Source organism: Anabrus simplex, chromosome 7 (genome assembly GCF_040414725.1).
Source record: "Anabrus simplex isolate iqAnaSimp1 chromosome 7, ASM4041472v1, whole genome shotgun sequence".
Classification (NCBI taxonomy): domain Eukaryota; kingdom Metazoa; phylum Arthropoda; class Insecta; order Orthoptera; family Tettigoniidae; genus Anabrus; species Anabrus simplex.
Window position 1 is genome coordinate 163,920,639 of NC_090271.1, and position 19,274 is coordinate 163,939,912.

General features: G+C 36.6%; 1 protein-coding gene across 1 annotated transcript in view; it reads right to left on the bottom strand.

Moving 5' to 3' along the window:
- Nucleotides 1-1,804: 1,804 nt before the first annotated feature.
- Kaz (Katazuke) overlaps nt 1,805-19,274 on the bottom strand; it is a 127,750-nt gene continuing 110,280 nt past the window's right edge. Inside the window, exon 8 of the mRNA XM_067151425.2 lies at nt 1,805-2,114. Coding sequence (XP_067007526.1) covers nt 2,013-2,114 — 102 coding nt within the window. The 3' untranslated portion in view covers nt 1,805-2,012. The remainder of the gene's footprint in view (nt 2,115-19,274) is intronic.

Consider the following 19,274-nt stretch of genomic DNA (forward strand, 5'->3'; position numbering starts at 1 on the left):
GGCCTTAAAACGGCAGCAATATGGCGAAGCATCAACTCTACAAGGTGATGGAATCATTCTGGAGGGATCTGGACCTATGTATCTTGCATTGCTACACATACTCGGTCTTGTGTAGCTGGTGCAGGATTCATGGAGCGTACAGAAGCATCGACAGCATCCCATAAATGGACGACTGGATTAAGATCGGGGGATCTGGAGGACCAATCCATGGTCATAACTTCACTGGAGTGCTCCTTCAACCACCTGCGTGCCACCACAGAGCGGTGACATGGCTGAGTGTCCTGTTGAAACATGGCATCTCCATCAGGGTACTCGAGGGCCAGAAATGGATGCAGATGGTCTGAAGGAATGTCCACATAACGTGCACCGGTCGGCATTCCCTGCAGCCAGACAATGGGGCCAAATTGCGACTATGAGAACGTCGCCCAGACCATAACTGAGCCGCCTCCTGCCTGGACACAACCTTGTTGACACGCAGGATCCATAGCTTCATGGGGCATACGCTACACTCTCATGTGCCCATCAGCTTGAGACAAATGGAACTGGGATTCATTGAACCATATCACATGCCGCCACTGTTCCATGGTCCATTGCTAATATCCACAGGCCCATGCACGTTGATGAGCTGTGTTGAGGTGTCAGCAAAGGGACACGAGTTGGTCGTCAGCTGGTGAAGCCTATGCGGTGCAGTTGCTACCTTACAGTCCTAGTAGAAATGGGTTCCTGACTCCTGGCATTTAACTGGGCGGTGATCTGATTCTCAGTAGCCCGTTGAGCGCCCAGTATAGTTCTGCGAAGGCGACACGATGTCCGCTCGTTAAACACCTGGGGTCTTCCCGTGACATATGTGGTAACATTCTCTCTGTGATATTGAAGATCCATCCTCGACACTGTTGACCCCAGAAACCCGAATTCGCATTTAATCTCCACAATGCTATGGCCCATGCGTTGTGCGCCAATGATCATCCCACGTTTAAAGTCTGTTAACTCGCAACGTGTTGCCATCTTCATGACACTGTTGTCTGTGACAGACTGCTCAGCTACGCTGCAGCTAGCTGCAATGCTCAGGGGACATACACGGTACATTTTCTAATGGGACACACTTTCCCATGACTTTTGGCCACTCAGTCTAGTGTAATCCCCATCCCACTATGCATTTGTACAAAATTTCTTTTTTTGAGCAGAGTAGATATTGTCTTTCAGGCTCTTTGGTTTTGTTACTTTTTGTTTAGTTTTATGCTCATTTACATGTAAGATGATTGAAGTGAGTATTTCATTGCCTTCAATTTCTTTGGAAGAAGGCTTTCTCTTAATCTTGCTCCCAGTACTCAGAAATAGTTGGCAGTAGCCTTGGAATCATTTCTTAAAAAAAAAAAAAAAACTGGTATAGATGAAGATTCCACCTCGGCTACACAAGATTTGATCTGATCGTGAAACTGTCTTGACTAGATCTGCTATAAAGAGGTGAAGTAAACTCATATCCTCGTCCTGAGGTGGTGCAGTTCTTTTCTTGTACACCCCCAATGGAGGTGAGCTGCATGTACCATTAAAACTCCATACCAGACTCCTGCCATTCTTAAATCTCTGGCAATACCAGGAATCGAATCCAGTCCTCCAAGAATGGTAGCTAATAAGGATAACAGTTACACTACAGAGGCGGGCTGTAAAGTAGATGAAACCTAAGACATTTCTTAGCACTGTGACTAAGGCCCAGAAAATGATGATGGCACTGAAAGCCTACATCACCACACTAATTCATCTACAAAGCAGGGGATAGATTGAAATTATGGGCAGAAACAAAGACTTTTTGTTGCAAAATAGTAGTATATTTTTATTAATGATTAATAATTGAGGCATTTGAAATAATTATTTTAAATGGATAATATCTTTCAAGTGATATCATGCAAATGTGCCTTACAAAAGAGACAACAGTAATACAATGTATATAAGTATCTTACAACCAGTTTCTAAAAATGTTCTTTTCAACAAACTGTATGCCGATTATGTTGTGTTCACATTACAAATACTTTCTCCAGTTTCTTGAAAGAATAAATCTCCTTTGTCTTTGGGCAAACTATCTGACCATTATTTTCCAAGGCCATCTGTTCCAAGGCCTGAAATGAAGCATACAAAAATTGGTTAGAATATCATCTCTTCATTAAAAGAGAACATAATAATGGAAAAACACTTAATTACAAGTAAAACACATCAGTAATTTCTTTTCTGCTTTCAGTTTTAGGATGCACTAACATGGGCGAGTTTTCAGTGATAGTGGGATTGGAAAAGACAAGGAGTTGTGTCTCGTGTACGAAGGGGAAACCATGGAAAAACATTGGGATGCTAATTGTAGGGAACCCAGTATCTCCAGAATGCAAGCTTACAGCTATATGACCCATACCATGGAGTCAACTAATTCGATACATCATTAACACAAGGAGTGACTGCATTCACAGCATATCTTGATTCGCATAGTACTTCAAAGACCAGCATATGACATGGCATATTGTTAAAGAGCTGCCGTTATGTTGATATGGTCAACATGGAGAGGTGGTCTGTTGAGCATGGTGCTTCTGCCACTGAATAATGATAGTGCATTTAGTACAAAACGCACGTTCAAGCAACATTTGAATTTGGGATGCCATAGGAAAGTGTCATATGGATGCACCATTACTGGAGCATTAGTTCCTTTAGATCATTTACATCTGCCTGTAATAAGACAGGAGTGAGTGAGAGAACTGTGCAGACACCAAATGTGGTTGAAAATGTTTGTGTTGCTATCTTGCAGTGTAAAGAAATCTACTCGGAGCCAGTCTGCAGCTTTGGATATTTCAGATGGTACATTCAGAAGAATAGTGTACAAAGGCTTCAGTTTTCATCCCTATAAGCTCAAAGTTGCCCACATCCTCCTGTGGGTGGGGGCAGTAGAATAAATCCACTGTATCCCCAGCCTCTTGTAAGAGGAGACTAAAAGGGGTCCCAGAGGCTCAACTTGGGAGCATGGGTTGGCGACCATGGGACCCTTAGCCGAGTCCTGATATTGCTTCCACTTTATTAGGCTCCCCACTTTCATCTATCCTATCTGACCACCCTTGGTCAACTCTTGTTCTTTTCTGACCCGGACAGCATTATGCACGAGTCTTTCAGTTTCATGCCCTTTGTGGTCCTTGTCTTTCTTTGGCCGATACCTTCATTTTCCAAAGTATTGGACCTTTTCCATTATTTCCCTTCTCATTAGTGTTAATAGAGGATGAACCTTGCTTATGTCAGATGAAGCACATTGAGTTACGTGGATCCGTGAATAAACAAAACATGCATTACTGGAGTGACGTAAACCTGTGTGACTACATGACAATGCAGGGTCGCATACTGTTCTAAAGAATCTACAAGATCCTAGTTACATACTTGTTTTATATTAAATTGTATTTTATATATATATATTATATAGATACTAGCTGATGTATCTGTGCTTCGCTACGGGATTCTCAGAAAGACTGAATTTCTGGTTTTCCTAACTGAAGTAAACCAAGGCCATTACAAAAACATTAACAGGTACTGTAGGTAGCGATTAAAAGCAATGTTGTAATAGATAAGAAATAATTCATCCACAATAAATGTATTGATCGGTGGAACATTTTTCTTATCTATTACATTGAATCCAATCAATACGGAATATGAAACTTATAAATAATAATAAAAGCAATGTTATCATATAAAATACTCGATCAAATGAAACCCCGCACATTTTCTCACTTTCAACGAACAGTACTATGGTTAAAAGGAGAACAATAAAACTTTGATTTCCACCTATTCAATACAGAAAAAATGAGGATAGTCTGTTGCAGTACTACGGTGCCAATCTAACAGTCCACAGTTCCATAGCTGGAATGACCAGACCGCAGACAGCTGTGAACACTCCTCTGCCATAATTCACTTAAATATGCACACTGTTCATTCCAATCGGTGCCTCAGAATAGGGACTGAATAGCTCGAATGCTATGATAAACCAGTGTGTTACGTACCAGTAGTATCCGAAAATTTATGAACCAGAGGAATGGCATGCTAAAGAAGAAAGTTATCTAACTCCCCAGTTACTTCCTGCCAATATTCAAGCAGGCTGTTACACTCGGCACAACCGAGCGAGTTGGCCGTGTGGTTAGGGGCGCGCAGCTGTGAGCTTGCATCCGGTGGATTGGAACCCCAATGTCGGCAGACCTGAAAATGCTATTCCGTGGTTTCCAATTTTCACATCAGGCAAATTCTGGGACTGCAATTAAGGCCAAGCCCTTTCCTATCCCATCGTCGCCATAAAACCTATCTGTGTCGATGCGACGTAAGGTAAATTTAAAAAAATACTCGGTACACAGCAGTAATCCTATATATCGTAGATGAGTGGCAACAGAAGACACAAAGTCCACCACAACAAACAATGGTCAATGTAATGTTATTGTTGATTAGTTTTATGAGCTGTATTGTAGGCCTTAACCTTTAGTTTTGTTTCAACTCTGTAATATTAGGGCGTCTTATAAAATTATTTATAGCGTAGACTGTAGTTCCTTATTCTCCAACTTCACATACTGATTTTCATTAAATTCTGTTTACCCATGTTCTCTTGACTTGGCGCTGATATGGACTTAGTAACAAAAATCCAAATTCATGAATATCTCTATGATCATGATATATCTCTATGATATAAATTATCAGATATTTAAAACTGTATAACTTTAGTTATGTAGGCCTAGTATTTATCGATACGACCACCAATAACATAAATATTTGAGAATTACATTTTAGGCCTTCCCCTAAACTACCATTTCACTCAGCGTGAATACAATTAATTATGGCCTAGATTATCGCGACTTATTTTCCGACTTTTCATACCGATTTTCATTAAGATAGGACCACTAATAACAAATAGTTGAGAATTTAATTTTAGGCTTTCCCTTAAACTACCATTTTTCTCAGTGTGAATACAATTATTTATGCCCTAGATTGTAGTGACTTATTCCTCGACTTCCCGTACCGATTTTTGTTAAGATACGGCTATTAATAACAAATATTTGAGGATTAAATTTTAGGCCTTCCCCTAAACTACCATTTCACTCAGCGTGAGTATAATTATTTATGGCCTAGATTATAGCGACTTATTCCCCAACTTTGTGTACCAATTTTCATTAAGATATGGCCAATGATAACTTAAATATTTGAGAATTAAATTTTAGGCCTTCCCCTAAGCTACCATTTCAGTCAGCGTGAATAAAATTATTTATGGCCTAGATTGTAGCGACATATTACCCGACTTTATATACCGATTTTCATTAAATTCTTTTCAGCCGTTTTCTCGTGATGCGTGTACAGACAGACAGACAGAAATTACGGAAATGTAAAAAGTGCATTTCCTTGTTACTGTGGGCACGACTGATACAGAAATACCATCCTTTTTAAATTCTGAGCAATGTACAGACAAAACTCTTATTTTATATTTATATATATATATTACATTTCAGTCCTTCCCCTAGACTACCATTTCACTCAGTGCGAATAACATTATTGGTAGCCTAGATTATAGGGACCTATTCCCTGACTTTGCATACCAATTTTCGTGAAGATACGACCACTAATAAAATAAATATTTGACAATTACATTTTAGGCCTTCCCCTAAACTACCATTTCACTCAGCGTGATTAAAATAATTTATAGCCTAGATTGTAGCGGTTCATCACCCGACTTTACATTCCGATTTTCATTAAATTCCTTTCAGCCGTTTTCTCGTGATGCGTGTACAGACAGACAGACAGACAGACAGACAGACAGACAGACAGACAGACAGACAGACAGACAGACATTACGGAAAAGTAAAAAATGCATTTTCTTGTTACTGTGGACATGACTGATACAGAAATACCATTCTTTTCAAATTCTGAGCAACGTACAGACAAAACTCTTATTTTATATATATAGATATACATTCTCGCAACCGAAACAATTAGAGACTGGATCACTAAGCTATTCACCGAGTTTTGTCGGCATTTGAAAGCACAGCGCCGGACACTGAATATGTTGCGCTGATCATCAGGAGCTAGCAATTTGCTTCAATCAAGCGACTCGTCTTCGACTTCTACACAATTCTGGGACTTCATATTTACTAAATTTTATTGTTACTTCGCGCCTGATAGTATATGCAGGCTGGCTCACTTAACTGTTCTCCGCTTCTCATAAACATTTTGAGACAGTGACGAACTGCGTGTGTTGTGCTACTATTCAGAAGATCATGCCTTAAGTGACTGACCTTCTACTTCTTCTAGATTTTACGATTTAAAATCGCGCAGTGCCTATCCCCATTTTCTTATATTGCTTCTTCAACTGTTTTTGTTAAAGACTCATTCTTTAATTTCTTATTTACCTATGCATTGTTTTTTTGCATTTTATTCAGCTGATGATGACCCAGATTGGGGTCGAAACCGCTACCGCTCCTACTTATAATTAAATAGGAATGTAACACCACATTTCTTATTTACTTGTACTGAATAGGTTGAACTACGTTATTTGTTATTTCAATTTAATTGGGTCGCACACTGCCGCTTTAACGCGGGAAAAACTGGAGGAAATTCACTGGACACCTCTGGAACACCCTCTGTACAGTCAAGATTTATCGCCCTGCGACTACCATTTGTTTAGACCACTCAAACAATACCTAGGAGAACAGCGATTCGATGATTAAGTGTAGAAGAGTTTGTGCACAACTAGCTCTGCACACGTCCTTCTATCAGGATGGCATCAAAAACTTATCAATCCGATGGAGAAAGTATGTATGGAAGGCAAGACACTATGTAGAGAAGTGATTTCTGTGTGTATATTTTTTGTTTGATGCAATACTTTTTTTTTAAATTCCTGTTTATTTGATCCGCCCTTGTACTTTCTGGATCTGGGAGTTTAAACTATAACAAAGTCAAAACAGGTTCATAGTACAGGACAGAATTAACTGTAAATATGAATGAAGACAGTGTTTAAATTGGTGTATTTATAAAATTACCTTACGCAAAAAACAGCTTTTTTTAAAAACAGGATTTCCATTAATGATTTTTTTTATATGACGCCGGACAAATGACCACCCTTCTGTGCCACACATTCTTCTAACCGGTGAAGCTGTCCGTTACAAGTCATATCTTGTCACCAGGGATATTGGCCACAGTAGCTCAGATGTCATTTATTTCCAGTATGGTAGAAAAATGAGTCTGAAACGTCTTGCTTGAGAAATGCGTTCGATTGGGAGTAGGGTTGCCAGATCCTTGTAATCAAAATATGGGACAGATATTTGATCAGGAAATCAATGGAACTTGTACTACAAGGTAGTTCGTTTCAGAATGATAGATATATTATACTGATATACTTCATTGTATTAATAAATGCATTAATATGTATACATAAACTGAAATCTACATTTTTTTCTTTGTACATACCAGCTCATTCAATTTAAATATATATATATTCATTTCTCTAAGCAGCTGTTAATAGTTTTTGATTTTAAAAACTTCTCTAGTTTCAGAGCCGGTAAGCATTACAAAAAATGAAAAGTTTACAATCGACATAATTTCTAGACAATATGTGCATCAACAGTATTAAATTTTCCCATTGCAAAGAGGAAGGATCACTGTCTTCTAACAAGATTCTGATCTTGATACAATGTCGTCAGGTTATGCACTAGCACCACCATCTTTATGTACAAAATTCTCCTTAAAATTAGTGTAGTTCTGGATTTCAGTGTGGTAGCACGTTGTCATTGATTATGATGTGAGGCTAGGGTAGTTTGTTGTGCAGTACTATTGAGCACTGCAAACTGCAACTACTTAACTATAGTGGGTGGTAGTGCGGCTTAACCTTGGCCAGCTGACGGGGTGGTAATCTGTCATATTGTAAACAGATAGGACTTATTGCGCAGCTGAACTTCTATTTGATTATTTTACCCACGGTGGTTCAATTTTGTCCGTACTGACTTGCATTCAATCTATGAAAACATTTTCCGCCTTGTTAGAACTTAACATTTTATTATATTACCTACTGTACATGTTTCGAGAGCTCAACTGCTTCCTTCCTCAGCAGTACAAGATATCAACAAGAATACTTGAACTTGCTATTATAATCTATGTCTAAATTCTACCCTATACTCATCAGTGTACAATTTAAACATCCCTAGTATTACTGAAATCTTACCTTACTCTCATTTTCCAAATTTCTTCTATCTTGTGGTCACTGACACATTTGTACAACACTGCCATCAATAAGATAAATTATACACAATATTTTGAAAATATTAAAACATCCCCGTTCTGTGTCTGAACCGTTCAATCATTTATCCAAACTATATCATTTAGTGTAAAAACCTTAAAAAATTAAAATTCACAAGAAATTAATAACATCCTATTAAATCAGTCACTATATGATAAAATGTTGAAAGGCTGTCGGCTCTATTCTTGAAAAAACTTCTTTCCTTAAATCTTGTTCCTTATTTTACACCTAAAAAAAACATTATATTTAAATTTCTTATCTGCATTTCAAATATCAAATATCTTTATATACTTCGTTCCAATGTCTCCTATTAATCACGTGCGACTATGGAAGCCATAACCATCAAGTTTCTTTAAAATAAATGAACATCAAAACAACTTTATTACCTACTTCTCGCTCCAGTTTCAGCTGGTAACCAAAATTTGTCAAATTAAAACTAAATTTTGCTTGTCTAAACCAAAACAAACATGTTCTTGCTCTCGTTGACCTTACAAGGAGAACAGCTTGCTGATTGGATGCTATGCTGCAGGCTACATAATGTAGGAGAGGGGAGGGGAAGCGTGTCAACGACCGGAACTATTTCTTTCGCGCTCTCTTTCTATTTTCCTTGTATGATTGTACGCTAATTTGTACATCACATTTTCTTCATTCAGCGGTTCATTTAAATTATGTTCATTGTTGTTTATCTGGTCTACATATATCCATATTTTCTCTAGAGCTCCATTAATTTTCCTTTCATTGTCGTGTGCAGTATTTCCATGTCTATCTCCATAAATTCATGACTATACTCCATGTATTCACCCATTGCTGAGAACCTCCTGTGTCTTACTGCATTCACATGCTCCTTGTATCTAGTCTCCAAACTCCTACCTGATTGTCCAATACAGTATATTGTTTTCCACAACTTTGGCACTTTATTATTAACTTTATGTGAATTGAATAAAATTCTCTTATTATTGTTGTTTGTCTTCAATGCAATGTCAATGCCCTTTTTGATAAAAATTTCTCTTATTTCATATGAACGTCTGTTGTGCTATGTGATTACCGCCACATTCTTCCTTCCTTTCTTTTCTTTTGCCAAAGTTGATCTGTGTTTATTTACTTATGTGCCATTTCACTGTTAGGAATGAACATCTTGGAAGAAAAATGGACGCTATGCCGCGAGAAAATTAAACACGACACACAAATTTAATCGTCAATGTCGAGAAGATTGTATTCATATCAGGAATAAGCCGAGAAATAGTATCAAGAAGGCGATGAAAAAGAATGAAGGATACAGGATTGTTACAAATTTATTATCACAAAAACAATTCCAGAAGAAATCATATCGAGCTGCACGGTACAACATATTGCTACGTAAAGAAGATGGTATTCATAGCAAAAGGCTCGAATAGAAAATAATTTGGAATAACATCAAGAGAAAATAGTAAGGCTACAGGAGTATTGCGTAGAATCACTTGTTAATAAGCGGAGAAATTGAAACAACTTTTTGGGAATCGTTACGTAACTGGCTACATCACAAGACACCACGCAGAAGTAGCAGATATCATTCAAAGTTACTGGCAAGAAAATAATAAAACCTACAGCAATTGAAAAAAAGATATAGAAAGCTAAATCGAATTTTAAGTGAGAATTTCATAGACATATTAGTAGTCTACAAGACGTTAGCTGGATTTAATTGAAAGAAGCATTTCTTTTCAATACGTTTATGAATGTTAGAAGGCTTTGAATACTAAGATGATGAAACTGACCAAGTTTATCTGTATTTTTGTCCTAACTGCGCAAGAGATGGCCGCATTATGCACTAAAAAGACCAAGACTGGCTGACTGCAGATGGCGACCTGAAGTCGACGGAGCCATCCCGAGATGATTGAGAAGGAGGGATGACCTGCCCATACGTTCCCAGAGACCGACACAATGTAGCAGACGTATCTGACTAGATGTCCTAAAGCATCTGCACACACCATCGAGGGAATAGAGGGAAAAAAAGATAAGTCAACTGATATATTATTACAGTAAGTAACTTAAATAGCTTGTTTTGAAAACTGCCATTTTCTAATTGCGTGTAATATATAATTGTGCAGTGCTGTCAATGATTTAATTCAAGAAGAGTGAATTCATGTGTGAAATAGCATTGATATAACGACGTGATAATAATAATAATAATAATAATAATAATAATAATAATAATAATAATAATAATCGTATGGCCTCAGCTACCGTGTGCATACATTTCAATTTGACGCCATCTGGCTGTCTGCTCGTCAATTTCGACGTTCCGTTTTACTCTAGGCCCCCGCTAGGTGGCAGACCGAGTAAACCGAAACTCTCTTGGGCGTCTATGGCTGAGATTTAATGAATTTTGTCGGGTAAACACCAAATGTGTCACCAGAGATCTTTTACATGCCAACATCGTACGGCATGGAGTGTCGAATGGACTTTTTTCGGCCCTTCAAAAATCCGACTACCTCTGCCGGGTTTGAACCCGCTATCTTGGGATCCGGAGGCCGACACTCTACCGCTGATCCACAGAGGCAGCTACGTAGGAGGATAATAGGTAGTCATCTAACTAAAAATGACAATCCTTTGGTTAGGATGTATTTGATCAGCGACAATCAAGTTATGCATTCGTAATGCTGTCCATTTTAAGTAAGAGGTTAATTTACTTCGGTTGTGGATATTATACCTTTTTTTTTTGCTAGTTGCTTTACGTCACACTGACAGAGATATGTCTTATGGCGACGATGGGACGGGGAAGGGCTAGGAGTGGGAAGGAAGCGGCCATGGCCTTAATTAAGGTACAGGTGTGAAAATGGGAAACCACAGAAAACCATCTTCAGGGCTGCCGACAGTGGGGTTCAAACCTATTATCTCCCGAATACTGGATACTGGCTGCACTTAAGCGACTACAGCTATCGAGCTAGGTGGATATTATACAGACATTGTGGTTAATGTTATGATTGAATTAGGGTGTTATACCACGAAATGGAGATGTGGTACAATATACAGGTTATATTTGGATCGTAAGATGCCATATGAGCAATATGAAATGAATCTGGAGAAAATTGAGAAGGAAATGGAATATACAAGTGGATAAATGATAGTTATGAATTCATATGCATCAAGTTAAGATACATATAAGAGTTACTGAAATGAAGGAAGAGATATGATGCAAAGAATATGAAACAGATGTTATATATATGAATAATGGTTGCATAATAAGAAGAGTAATAATGGTGATTACTATTTCATTGAGAGAGAAGAGATGGATGTATTTTAATGGTGATATTAAGTTAATTGACACGATTCAAGGTTAGGATTGCATGTATTTAATTCCATAACGTATATTAATCTTTCAGTATTCCATATCCAGCATTAAATATGATCCATGTAGTTTACATACTGTATGTCTGATAGGTACCGGTAGATCGTCAAAATGAATCCATATAGGGAAGAGCGAGTAAAATTAGCCCACATTAATCAGAATTCTTGACCACAATTATGTTTATTTTAATACATTGAGTTAGAATGCTTAATTGCTCATTTCAATGAAATCACTTAAGAGGTTCTCCATAATTAGATGATGAAGATACTGGTTATTAAAGTCTTCTTAGATGACAGACCACAGAATTTCCAGAAATGATGTTAAATAAAGTGTTATAAGTTATTGGTGACACACTAACAGGTCGCACATGATATAAGTAATTGGCACTTAACTCTATTTTGGAATTTCTTATTTTAGGTAAATGATCTACATAATGATTAGTAATGGTAATTTTTTATTATTTAAAATTGAAACAATGTTAAATGACTTATCTTTTATCTTTTCTTCCTTGAAATTTTGAAGATAAAAGCCACTGAATCTGAAATACTCGAGAAATGAATAAGAAGACTAATGTTTTTCTCGTACTAACGATTAGTGATGGTGATATAAAGCATGATTATAAAATATTGACAGCTACATGCAGGCAAATAGACTGATAACTTCAAAATAGATCTGCAATATATTATATAAAATTTCTGAAAGGGAATTTAGGGAATTATTTTGTGTTCAAGCAGAAAAATGAATAACCTAAACGTGATTTTAATTTTTTTACATGTCATAATAATGAGCATCTCTAGATTATTTTCTACTTTTCAACAGAAGCAATGTATATAGTCAAGATTTTTTTTTCATATCAAAGATCTTTGAACATTTTTATATATTAATTAGATTAGTCAGGCGAGGAGATAGACTTCAACAAACTATTCAACTTCTATTCTATTTCAAGATTATTTAATTTAATAAAGTGATATTAAATTTATTCATTCTTTTAATGATGTCTTAGGTTAAATAAGTACTTATAATGTCGTAGGTACGACATCGATACTGACGTAAAACCTTCAATAATTGTGTTTAATATATTTTACTTAGAGTTTATTTAAGGCTAAATTATCTTTTATTAAGTGTTAAACATGACTAGTATATGGTTTCTCTGTAAATATGTAGTATAAATTTGTATAACCTCAAATACGTATTGTATAACCTAAAAATCTATAGAGTCAAAAGCTGTAGAAAATTCCATAATGTTCGTATATTAGACTTATTGTACTATAATTTGGTATAGGTGAAGGGTTCTGGAAACTTACAGCAAGGTTTTATTATCCAGATACATGTAGAGGCATTACGAATCTTGTCAATATTTCCATGTGTATTTTTAAATAGCGGGGAAAGTTCCAAGTACCCATTCGTCTAGCTGGTCGATCGATGTTTCGAGTGTGTTTCATAAGAGTGTTGTAAGAACTCTTCCAGAAGTCGATCATTCTAGATGGTTGGTCGAGTAGTATAAATATCGAGCTGTCAGTCAGTGAAGGCAGTTCTCAGTTTTAAGTTCGCAGATCTTGGTTCTTGGGACTCAGTCAAGTGATGGACTGGGAGCGACTGTTGGGCTCCGAGGTGGAGTCAGAGCATTGGACTCGAGTAAGTGAGTGAGGCGGGGAATTAAAGAGAGAGTATGTTATAGTGCGCGCATCAGTGTTGTTGATATCTGTACTTGACAGAATCGACTTCAGGGTACTCCGCTATTGAGTGTTGTATATAGTGTCATTTGCTACTGTGTATAATTGTGTGTTGTGACGTACAGTGTAAATAAAGTAATTTTAATAAGGAAGTGAACGTGTTCTCGTGTGATATTTATTTACATCAAATAAAATCGCAACGTAGAATGATAATAAACATTCATAGATTAAGTATGATAGATATTTATGATACCAATATAATGGTCCGTAATTGGTCATTATAAATTTACTCATTCAGGACAAATATTTCTTGTTCCCTATGGGAATCAACATCTATATCATCAGATATTTTAGAAGCAATATGGATTAATTCGCGAGATGGAGACGTCCAACGAACTGATTTGTGCGAATTTAGCAGTCTAACCCACCCGGCGACTTTACTCTCGGCATCTACGACCCGAAATAGATACTTGATTGATAGATAATGATGAACTGAGCTAGTCAGGATTTCTTTGTGGCCCGACCTGGACGCGGGAACGGCGTACTAACTTGCTCTTTATTTTATCTATATATTTCTTTGAATATCCGTTCCTATTCGTGATCTCATAAACTGTATTAATTTCTTTTTCGAAAGCTCTTTTTTTTTTTTTTTTTTTTTAAAGGGGAACTTAAGGGTCCTGCTAATCACACTGTAAAATGTTGCCTTCTTCTGTTGCCCTGGATGGTTGGAGTCATTCCTAATAATAGTACTAGTAAGCATCTCCTTTCTAAAAACCTGGTACTCTTATTCCCTATTAGTGTAATTTTCGTTATCTTGACGTCTGAATAGTTCAGTGATTCTCCTTCCTCTGACTCCATTGTAAATTTAATCTCTCTGTCTATTTCCTTCACCCTTCTTAATATTTCTACTGGACATACTTTCAGTTCATCTATAATAATGAAAACGTCATCTACATATCTCACCCATTTGATTACCCTTTAATTTTCTCAATTATTTGATTCTAAATAGTCCATGTAAATATTTGTCAGAATACCCGACGCTGGGGAACCCATAGCCAACCCTTTCTCCTGTTCGTATATTTTGTTATTAAACTCAAAATAATTTTTCTCTAATGTATATGATAACTTTATAAATTCTTCAATCTGTATTTTACTTAACCCGGTATGTCCAGCTAAATTCTTCCTAATAATATTTATCATTTCAGAGATGGGGATGTTGGAGTACAGGTCTTTAATATAGAGACTGAATTGTGTAATTTTCCTTCATCTCAATATTTCTAGTTCTGTTACAGAAATCACTTTTATTACTAACTATTGTTTCCATTGTGAATTTAAAATGCTTCATTAAGAATACCTGTATAAATTTGGCCAAACTATATGTTGGGCTATTTCTATAATTTACTATCGGTCTTATGGGTATTTCTTGCTTATGAATTTTGTATGTTCTCATAGCAGGTATTCCCAGGTTCATATTTGTTCGACTATTCCTGTCCTTGGAGTCCGAAACAAATCCTACTTATTTTTTAAAATTCTTGTGAACTACAGTTGTCACATCTTTCTTAATTAAAGTGAACTCCTCTGTTTTATCAATATATTATTGTTTATTCATTAGAACAATCATACTAACCTTGTCCACTTTGGTTACTGTAATATTGATGCTGTAATTTTTTTTCATTTATTATAATAGCTTCTTTATCTTTGTACTTTTTATCTTGGACAATTTTTTGTTCTCACTTCATGGCTTGTTGCTTCTTGTTCCTCAAATTCTACTTTGGATATTACCTGTTCTACTTCCACTATTATCTCCACCTTCTTCTTATTCTTTTCTTCTTCTTACCTATATATTAAAAAATTTAAACTAAAGTCAGTCAGTCCGGCCATTCTATCCGGTCGATTTCATTCATTCTTTTTTTAACTGAAAGGTATTCATGCACAGATTTGTCATCAGGTACTAAAAATCACTTAACTTCCGCCTTCTTCAAATTATTTGATTTTTTCCATTTTTTGCCTCTTTGAAGCAATCACATCTTTCGTTCTAATTGAGGTACGCAGTTTGTTTTGGTCTAAAATCACTCAGTGGATCAAGCGCTTTCTTTTGAGGTTGTAACTACTTAAACTGGTACATTCGGAGAAAAGTTGTGAGTACATTTGTCTCCATGACGAAGACCTTATAGGACTTTTTGACAGTTCGGCACGTAGTGTTGTTCCAAGGAACGTTTAATTCAATTTCTTTGTGTGATGTATTTTCAAGTTGTTTGTTGACATAAAATTACATTCTATTACCACAGCAGATCATGTGCTTTATTTCATTAATTCGAAACTTTGCAAATACATCCGTGAGGATAGTAACAAACAACACCATACTTTGTACATTGTGGGCGTAGCCAGCAGGAAACTGCTAGTTATGATTATTATTATTATTATTATTATTATTATTATTATTATTATTATTGGACAATGGAGAATAGCATCAAATGAAACAGTTTATAAGGAAATCGAACCAGTATTGAGCACGATTAGGAAAAAAGTATCATTCTTTGGACATCATATCTAAACACCTGACACCAGAATTAGCGGAAGAATAATAGAAAAATTATGGAATGGCAAGACCAAGATTAAATGGATCACGGAAATTAAGGAGGATATTAAAGAACTATAAATAACAATAGACAACCTCAAAAACAAGAGAGAAAAAATTAAGATACTTCAAGCCACACACACCGGGCTACAGAACAAGATCAATAAAATGGGAGGGTATTTTCAACAGAACAAAGGAAAGCAGCATCTCTCATAATTAAAAAAAATACAGTAGAAGTCTGTTATAGCGAGAATTCACAACAGCGAAAAATTTACTCGCTATAGCGGATTGTCGTTATACCCGATTTTTGTATGAAAATCGGAAAAACCCCCATACACATTAAAATTGGTATGAAACAGCAATCAGTTTGTTCAAAACTTGTATTTCCATGGATGATATCCACACTGGGGCTTACTTGTTTGTTATTTTTCGTAGACGTGTGTGTTTAATTTCATTCTGAAATAATTATAGTACCGTATTTCTCTGAATCCAAGACGAACCCCACTTTTTCCTTCAAAAACTTTTAATCAGGCTCAAAAGAGCTTTGTAAAATGCGGCAATATCTATTCCACGCGTCTCTACAATACGATGATCTGTCAGGAAAATATTCTTGCTGTCTATAAAACTTACTTTTACTCAGCGTCAGATCTAGCCTGCTACCGCTACATGCACGACTCCTTGTCGGGTTTGGCCAATTTCAGCGGCAGGCGATTTATCGTCTAATTGCGGACGTTGAATGTCAACGGACGACTTTATTGCGCTACGGTATGGCCATTCTGCCCTTCAGCTTTTTATGCACATACTTCACAATTTCATCTTCGACTTCTCTAAAGCGTCCTTGTTGCAGACCACTGAATGCATTTTTTGTACAGTATGCATTTTTTTTAAGCTACCATATCTTTGTCTTCACACTAACGTCAAATATTGGCTTTAGTTAGGCCTATGCTGTATTTTCCTGCGGCTGCACAATTATTCTACATTTCCGAGTGCTTAATAACCATTAACTTAAAATTGGCATCATAATATCGACAAGAACCCATTGATAATTTGCCGGCAATACCTGTTCCATGTATCTTTACAATATGACTATCCATTACGAAAATGTTCCTGCTGTCTATAAAACTTACTAAGCGTCAGGTACAGTAGACGTATTATAACTCTGCCACTGAGTAACCGTGGCCTTTCTATGAATTCGAAGCTCGCATGTTTTGATGCTGTTCTGCAGATTTGAGAAACATTTTTGTAGAGGCTAATAGAACGTCAGTCTCTCTTCACTATTTCCCAAGATCCAGTGATGTTACACACAGGCACTGTAACAACCGGTTGTCAAGCTAGCAATGTGTAATAAAGAGGCAGTCATTTATTGTCAACGAGTTTTGTGTTTGCGTGCGCATGTGAAAAGAAGCAGCGTGGTTACTGCGGTAGTTGCTAGTGGTATTCGTTACTGTTATGCCGCAAATGCAAGACAATCATCCTTTTTTCACATGAGATTCTGAGAAAAAGAAACGTCGCCTTGGATTTGGAGAAATACGGTATCACTCCAGAGGCTTCTGTGGCAAACATTTCAGTTTTCTTCTTCAAATGGCATCACCTAACTTAACCGTATATCATGAAAACATATCTGAAACGCATGTCGAGAAATGATAACTTCCTCGCTAAAAATTTATGTGTGAATAGCCTTTCCAAAATTTAACTAGACTTGAGAAAATATGAACTATTCTCTGAAATCAGTGATGTACTCTGCCATAATTTGAGGTGTATCACATACTTAATTTTGGTATATACAGTAACATTAAAATTAAGCGATCGCTTACTTCAGCCTTTATTTTTAATGAGTTAACAACTGCTATCGGCCAAGTTATTTACGCATTTATTACGAAAACGTGTTATCCTCTTTCATTTTGAATTTTCTTTAGAGAACAGCAGTCCTCGATGAAAGAACTCGCTAGTGGCAATAGCGAGGAAACGATACCAAAGGTAATCGATCGCATGCAACATAATCGCTGGGGTGCATAAATATCAGTAACGGAAAAAAATTACGCGCGCTTAATCACTCGTAATAAAGGATGCGTCAGTGATAGAGCTCTCGCTGTAACTGAAGCATAATACACAGTTTAATATAGGATTCTCGAAGGGACCGCAAAAAATTGCCGTTATAACGGGGTACTCGTTATATGCCGTACTCGCTATAGCAGACTACTATACTGGGCTGATAGGAAATCAATAAATACTTTGTATAATTGACTAGAGTGGTCCAATGTAGGCCATAGAGTGTAAAATAAATAAAATAAATAAATAAATAAATAAATAAATATAAATTTTCATTCAATTCTGCTTAGGCCCTGTTTCTGATATAGCCAATTCTTCCAAGTTAAATTCTTTATCTATTACATTCTTAACTTTATCTTTTCTTTATCTTATTGATGACAGTGTTGTACAAATGTGTCAGTGACCTTAAGATAGAACAAATTTGGAAAATGAGAACAAGATAAGACTTTAGTAATACAAGGATGTTTAAATTGTACAGTGAGACTATAGGGTAGAATTAAGACAGATTATAATAGCAAGACCAAGGATTTTTGCTGATGTTTTGTTCCGCTGAGGAGGTGTACGGGAGATAATATAATAAAATGTGCATTGCTGACAAGGAAGAATGTGTTCATAGATTGCTGAATTTCTGTTCAATCATGTAAGCCAATCAATAGTCTGCCAAAGTGGATACAAAAGTGTGGCAAATATGAAATCCTTAAATAAGAAATTAAAGGATATTATATGTGATGAAACTAAACACAATTTCTAATGTTAAAAAACATGTTTTAATGAAGATATGAAGCTAAAATTATATTTGTTTTATATGCATAATATTGAAATAAATATAATAAATAAAAATATAATATTTTATATACAGTATATGTGTAGAGTCTACCTCTGATGTAGCCGTTAGTGTGATCAGCTACCACACCCAGAGGCCCAGGTTTGATTCCCAGCTCTGCCACGAAATTTGAAAAGTGGTACAAGGACAAGAACGCAGTCCAGTCAGCCTTGGGAGGTCAACTGAGTAGAGGAGGTTGAATTTCCACCTCAGCCACTCTCAAAGTAGTTTTACGTGCTTTCCCCACTTCTTCTCCAGGCAAAGATGGTACCTAATCAAAGCCCACGGCCGCTTCCTTCCCTCTTCCCTGTCTATCCTTTCTGATCTTTCCATCTCCCAAAACACCCATGTTCAGCATAGCTGGTGAGGCCATCTGGGTGAGGCACTGGTCCTTCTGCCCAGTTGTATCCCCGACCAAATGACTCGCACTCCAGGACACTACCCTTGAGGCAATAGAGGTTTAATCCCTCACCAAATCTGCGGAAAAAACCAACCCTGGACAGTAAAATGATTAAATAATAATAATAATCACAGACTCATCA